The sequence below is a fragment of the Bidens hawaiensis genome, unplaced genomic scaffold (assembly GCF_021521415.1).
Source record: "Bidens hawaiensis isolate Kalapana, Puna unplaced genomic scaffold, B.hawaiensis_p1.1 tig00010894_1, whole genome shotgun sequence".
Taxonomy (NCBI): domain Eukaryota; kingdom Viridiplantae; phylum Streptophyta; class Magnoliopsida; order Asterales; family Asteraceae; genus Bidens; species Bidens hawaiensis.
Genome location: NW_027491841.1, coordinates 665,400 through 672,934, shown reverse-complemented (window position 1 = coordinate 672,934; position 7,535 = coordinate 665,400). Strand labels below are relative to the sequence as shown.

The 7,535-nt window shown below is 34.5% G+C and overlaps 1 protein-coding gene across 1 annotated transcript; it reads left to right on the top strand.

Annotated features, from left to right (window-relative positions):
- Window positions 1-4,532: 4,532 nt before the first annotated feature.
- On the top strand, window positions 4,533-5,246 carry LOC143536703 (uncharacterized). Its single transcript, XM_077030637.1, has 2 exons — window positions 4,533-4,691; window positions 4,779-5,246. Exons 1-2 carry the CDS (start codon window positions 4,533-4,535, stop codon window positions 5,244-5,246), a joined length of 627 nt encoding a protein of 208 aa, XP_076886752.1.
- Window positions 5,247-7,535: the final 2,289 nt, after the last annotated feature.

Here is a 7,535-nt window from a genome sequence, read left to right as displayed (position 1 = left end):
CTATTTATGTATATATAATATTAAAATGTCGTAACTCACAACTAATCATTAAAATAGGAATAACCTAACTAAGCTTCTCACAAACGATAAGTGTACCGGTCGTGTAACAACACAGAGAAGGAAATCCGGATATTGAACTCGAAGACACATGAGGTGACTTAGAATACTAATAGCTAATAAATATAATTAATTTTTTATTTTATTAAATTAATAACTAAAATTACTTAACTAAACTTAATAAAAAGGAAATACTTAATGGAAACTTAACGGGACGTTAACCAATATGTAGAAATGACTACATATGCTAGAATCCTATTGATAGTTAAAAGATTAACTAGCCACGTGATACGAAGATCTTAAAATATTAAAATGGCGCAACTCACAACTAATCTGTAAAATCATAATATCCTAACCAAGCTTCTCACAAATGATAAGCGTATCGATCGTGCAGCAACATAGAGAAGCAAGTCCGGATATCAAACTCGAAGACACGTGAGGTGGCTCGGAATTCTAACCTTAATTGAGTCTTACCTAATAAATATAATTAATTTTTATTTTATTAATTACTAAAATTACTTAACCAAGCCTAACGAAAATGGAAATATTTAATGAAAACTTAATGGGACTTTAACCGATAAGAAGAAACGACTACATAGGCTAGATTACCTCTCGGTCTCACCAACTAACCTTCACAAATCTAAGAAGATTGAATAAACGAACAAGGATAAAGATTACTAAGGTACCCTGATGACGTATCTCCTCTTGGACTCAACGACACAGAGGCCGCTTAAAATTAGTACTAGCAACTCTAGGGATAAAGTGGTAGCAATTTCTAATCCAATCCAAGACAGTTATTCAAGCGTAATTTAAACTAGACAAGACCAAAACTCGCTCTTATGCAATTCTAACCTAACCGAATAAAGACACGAGATAAACCGACTCCCTATTACCTCTCGGTCGCATGAGAGGTGAACCTACTGAATTTTAATAATAAATCACATGCAAGATTCTTGTGGTCACGCTAGTTATAAACAGATAAAGACCACCAAGTAGATGACCTAAACGTAGAGCCCTAACCGAATGACACACAATTAATCAATCGAAGTCACACATGGATTCAATAATTATCTTAAAACAATATTTAACACATCCAAGGTCAAATTAAATAAAGATTTTCAATAATAATCACACCGGGTAATCAATTAAAACCGAATAAATAGTCAAACAATGTCAATATTAATCAAAACCTAGGTAGTTAATAGGGGTTTAGCCAATAATTATGTTCAATATAAAATAAATCAGTTCAATAATTAAGTTCATAGTAAAAATAAAAAATTCAAACTGAATAATAATAAAGTTTAGTTGAGTAGATATTAAATCCAAACGTTCTTTAATTAATTTATTGAACGCTTGCTTGCTCCTATTCTTTAAAAAATTACTTATGTTGCCACAAAACTATTATGCTCCTTTTTGAATAGCAGCTATCTTCGAACCCATCACAGAATTATATTTTCCGCAGTCAAAATTATGTCAGCCAACCTATTCAATAAACCTACTAGAAATTATATCCCTATATAATCTTTGTTTTTTTTTCGGTGCAGGAGTAAATAAAATCCCTTTCTTTTTTATTTATTTCTTCGCTTTCCTTTTGTCCACTGACAATGAGCTCATAGCTTCTATTAGCTGTGGGCTGCTAAATCCGTTTAAAATAAATTAGCATTTGATCAAATAAATAATTTAACCCATATTAGTCCATGACCAAATTACAAACTGTGAGCGGATATATCTTATATGCCGTATATGTTATACGACGTGCAATTATACGTCGTATAACATATGCGCCGTGTATGCTTGTCTATTGATGCGCTAAAAGTGGTATATAAAAATATTTCAATTAATCAACATAGCACGAGTAATAAAAACCTAGAATACCCTAAACCAAACCACTAGCAACAAGTAAGTGAACCTATCGGGTGTAGAATAGCTATGGGAAACCCGGGAATATCGAACCCTAGAGACACTTATTGAATTAACGAAATCAGATTCTAAAACCTAATTAAGAAAAGATTATTTTTGGGATTTTATTTATTTTAATTTTAAAACTAATAATTAATTAAACTAATTACTTGATTAAACTAAATTAAACTAGAATATTAAATTACCGAATAAGACTTTAACCAATTCAATGAGATCAAGGGTTACCTAGGCAAGGAATCCGAATTGTGACGACTTAGGCTTTTATCGGTTACGGAAAAATGCTACTGGAACCGGGAATCTAAAAATATGAACCCTAGGAAACCTAATGGATCCCTAACACTCTCAAGGTGTCACCTAAGAGGAAATCCTAAAGATCATGTAAAAACGCCGAATTATTGGTTCACCCGTTAACTCACCAATTATGATTAATTACCCTAAAAGACAGCTAACCTGTCGGTTTCGCTATCTCAATGCACCTAAGTCCACGGGGTGGCCTCGAATAGATCTAATTGACACGGGTAAGCAGTGAAACGAAGGAAACCTAGGCAAACTTCCTGTCAGACAGTTTAACCTAAAACCCCTAATAGCAAAGACAAACCCGAAAACTTATCACCCGTCGGATATCTAAGCAAGTAAGAATATATACTTCTAATAATATGCTAAAAATCAGTTTCTATGGTGTATGAGCTCACTAAACCATAAGCAAGTTGCAAACACACAGTAAGCAACCCTAACATGCACCTATAATCGAAAGACATTCAATCAAGAAATATGTGAAACATTCATTCAAGCACAAATCAGAAGTAAATACGCATAAATAACATCCAATAAATCTAATCATAACTTTTAATTAATCAAAATCCAATAAACAATTCCCGAAAACCGTTTAAACCCTTAATCAATCACAAAACATCAATCCAAGCCTAGATAACAGAAGGTTTAGCCAAGAATCATGTCTAATAGTAAAAACTCAATGAAATCAGTAGCAAACATTCAACCAAAACAAAAGAATAGGCATAAGAAAACGTTAAACCAAACCCGGGACACACTTAAACTTCAGACTCAAGCTTCGGTGTTCAATCTCTCAACCTATAAGCTCCTCCTTCTTCAAAATCACTCTAGATAGAAGGTATGACGGCTAGAAGGCTTGGTATCTCGTCTAGGGTTGTGTAATGATGTTTAAATACTTGAAAATACCCTAAAATTGCCGACATAGTCCCCCGAGACGCGCGTAGCATGAATTCTTATCCTTCGAGGGGTCTAATAAGACAAATAGTCGATTTCCTTTTCTGAGCGCCTCGAGACGCGCATAGCATTAAGCCCCATCCTCCGCGCCGCGCGGAGGATAAGTATGATATATATTTTTTTATTATTATTTTCTTTGTTTTGTCCGTAGAATCTTCGTTTTAGCTCCGTTTTCTTCCCCGTTTTTTCCTACGTCTTCGTATGATAACCCTCTATCATATTCTCTTATAATATCTCCACTTCCAATCCATTTGTATGTTCTAGTTTTATTCTTTCACTCCCGTTCATCCTCCCGTGTGCTCGTTTCTTCAAGATTTAGCCTCGTTTTTGTTCATTCCATGCACAGGTACCTATAAACACAGGAAACCAAATACATGTCATTTTTATATATAAACAATGTAATTAAGCATGATTTATTCATAAATTGAGTATTAAAACCAGATGTGTTTCGTAACACATCATCTATATACATAGTTTCTTGTTTGTTGTATGTGTAACTTTTCATTCTGAGATAATAAAATTTTCCTTCCCTGCTTCATTTATTCTTTTCTTTCCGTGTCATCATTTTCAATGATTACGTTGTATCCGAGCAAGGTTCTTAATCCTGCTCTTCATTTCAACCGGTTTCTCTCATTTCACCAGTTTTCTCTCTTCCTTAGCTGTTTGTTTTTAATCTTTTGATCATTTTCTTTGTTCATTCTTGTTTTCTTTAGATTTTGATCTTGTTGACTTATTCAAATCCTCTATTTTATTTCTTTTTTTCCCTTATTTTCTTCACTCCAGGAAATTTAACCGTTCAAATCTCACCATATGTTCACAACATGTCATATTCCTGGTTTTAATAAGTTTATAAAAATATTAAATCATTTTACTTTCTTTCTCACACAAAATCTTGTCAAAATTTTCTTGATCAACTTATGCGCCGTATAAGTTCATTTGCATGGCGCATAAGTTTCTTTCTTGATTCGTATAAGATTTTTGGTCTAATACGCCGTATAACTCTTCCTATTTGCGTGTATCTTATACGCCGTATAAGATATATGGCTTACAAGTTTGTTCTCTTTCCTTTCTTCTTCTTGTGCGTTTGTTTTCATTATGTTGTGTTTTCAATGGCAGCCTCGAACAGTTCTGTTCCTCCGACTACGTCCACCAATTCCTTGAATTCTCTTTACCTTCACCCTTCTGATAATCCCGGGATGATCTTCGTTTCCAAATTCTTTGGTGGTACTGGATTTGGAGTTTGCAAAAGAACTATGATGATTACTTTGTCAGCTAAAATCAAGCTCAGTTTCATCAACAAAACTTAAACAATGCCGAATAACGAGCAACATCTGGCATTTTGGAAGCGTTGCAATGATATGGTTATCTCATGGATTCTTAACACACTCAGTAATGACGTTAGTGATAGTGTCTTGTATGCTAAAACTGATCAGATTCTTTGGAATGAGCTTAATTCTCGCTATGGTCAGGCAAATGGTGCTAAAGTTTATCAGTTGCGAAAGAACCTTTGCCAAATCACTCAGTAAAGAAGTAATATTGCTACCTGCTTTACCAAGATTAAGTCAAATTGGGATGAGCTGAATGCGGTTAAGACCATTCCATCATGCACTTGTGGAGCTGCTTATTCTTTTGCTAAGAGTGATGAAGATCAAAGGCTTATTCAATTGATTGTTGGCCTTAATCCTAGTTATGACTCTATCAGAAGTACCATTTTGATGATGCAGCCTCTTCCTTCAATCAACTGTGCATATGGCATTCTCATGCAATATGAGAAGCAAAAAAAAATTTACACCACCATTGATTTCATTGCATCTTCTGCAACTATGAATGCAAGCAGTGAAGGTCCCATCAGCAGAGGAACATGGAAGAATAGAAGAACTTCAGTGTGCACACATTGCAAGAGCAATGGGCATTCAGATAAAAAATGCTATAACTTGATTGGCTTTCCCAAAGATTTCAATCTCACCAAAGAAAAGAAGTTTTCCAACCTTACTGAAGATCAAGGAAAAAGTGGTCAAGATTAGTTTGAACAGCAGCAAGGAATAACTCAGCGACAATATCATGATTTGATGGCTTTATTGCAACAAACTAAAGTTCAACTTGGTGCTTCAACCACATATGCTACTAATAATGCCACAACCATCAATCAGGAATCTTTCTGAGATACAATGTCTTGCAACTTTTCAAAACATTATTCCAAATGGATCATTGACACTGATGCTAATGATCATATGTGTCATGGTCAAAATCTGTTTTCAAGCGTTTCTTTTCTTAAAAATCCTATTTTCATCACTCTTCCTAATGACACATCTGTCACAGTCCATCAATATCGGATTATTCCTTTGACTTATAATATTTCCTTGTCGAATGTTCTTTTAGTGCCACATTTTAGAAATACTCTTCTCTCTATGTCAAGATTATGTTCTCATACTAATGATATTGTTCTTTTCTCTAAAAGCACCTGTGTCTTGTAGGCCCCTTTTCTGAAGAACCCACGGGTTCTTGATGATATGCTGAATGGACTTTACCTCCTCGAGGCCACTGAGTGTTTTCATGTCAATTCTTTTGTTTCAAATAATGTTTGTAACTCTGTTGTAAGTTGTGAAATTTGGAACAACAGACTTGGTCATTTACAAAGCTACAAACTGAAACAATTACCTTTCATTTCTAATGCTTCTTTGAAATCTATTGAGCTGTGATATTTGTCTTAAGGTAGGACAATATAAAAAGCCGTCTCCTACCAAGACCCCATCAACTAGTAAAATTTGTAAGCTAATCCATATTGATGTTTGGGGGCCTTATCACACAGCTACTTACAATGGCTTTAGATATTTTTTTAACTATAGTAGATGATTACAGTAGAACCACATGGACATATTTGCTTTCAACTATAAGCAATGCTTTTCCCATACTTCAATCCTTTATTAAAGTGGTTAGCAACCAGTTTGGCACTAATTTGAAATGCATCAGATCCGATAATGCTTTTGAACTAGGATCTGGATCAGTTCAAAGTGCAAAGTCATTGTTCATCAGATCACTTGTGTGGCTGTCCCTCAACAGAACGACATTGTTGAAAGAAAACATAAGCATTTTCTTGAAACCTCAAGAGCTCTTATGTTTCAACCTAAACTCCAGTTCAGTTTTGGGGTGCTGTGTTTAAGTGCAGTACATTTAATCATTTGGTATCCTATAAAAAATTCTTAACAATAAGACCCCTTATGAAGTTTTAACAGGAAAGGCTCCTTCATATGATCAAATGAAGTCCTTTAGTTGTCTTGCTTATGCTTCAACATTTTATCATGGAAGAGATAAATTCAAACCAAGGGTTGTACCTTGTGTTTTTCTGGGTTATCCTCTTGGTAAAAAAGCCAACAAATTGTGTGGTATTTGTTTTGGTCAAAAATTGACAATAGTAATTTCGTAACCAATTAGTAATCGGGACTAGGTGCTTGTATAAAATGAAAGTAAAAGTGCTTGAACACAAAGATTTGTTGCGAGGAAAAAACTCGTTATCCTTAGGATAACAAGCAAAAAACCCGGGCGGTGAAAACTATCACCACCGGTTTATTAATAACAATGGAAAATTACAATGGTGGAGCTCAATCTTGATCATGATTACAGAGAATCCGAGTACTAGTAAGTCTCGTGTGTCTAGAGTGTGTGTTTTATCCTTTCTTTTGAACTTTATTTATCACAAATAAAGTCTAACAAGAAATCCTATATTTAAGGAAACTTCTAGACTAAATCCATTAGCCGTTAATTCTTCTTATCAGCACGTTTCCTTATTAGTCGCGTTCTAATAACAACAAGTGCGAGTTCTCTGGTGATCAAGTAACCGTCTTTGACCTGGTAAACATGGAAAGTAGCAAAGATTGTGTTAGTTATATAATGTAATTAGGATACTCGTTACCTTGGAGGATACCGCATCCTGAATCTGCTCTGAACATAACCTTTGCTGAGGATACTGAAAATCCGTGCCCTAACAATTGTCCCCAAATTTTAACAGCTGTAGATAAGGATTACAGCTGTAAAATTTTTGAATTTTGAATTTCAATTCTTGTGCAATGGATATTTAATACACGCGTCAGCCGTTTTAACTACTCGCAAAACCCTAGGTAATCTTTATAATTACCCGGATAATTAAAATTTATCTCATTTTCATCTTCAAGTAACTTCTTTCTTCCTTTTTTTCCTTATCTTCGTGTAATCATGAGTCCGAAGCTTCATGATTCTGGCATTGAGGATTTTGTTACCCAAAATCTTCTTGCCAATCCGATGAATGAGATATGTAGGTTCAATAATAATGATATTGA

Excerpts from the sequence above, each read along its gene's own strand:
- LOC143536703 (XM_077030637.1), top strand. The coding sequence starts at position 4,533 with ATGCCGAATAACGAGCAACATCTGGCATTTTGGAAGCGTTGCAATGAT. Across the intron at positions 4,692-4,778 it reads TTAATTCTCGCTATGGTCAG|ATTAAGTCAAATTGGGATGA; the intron begins GCAAATGGTGCT and ends TGCTTTACCAAG.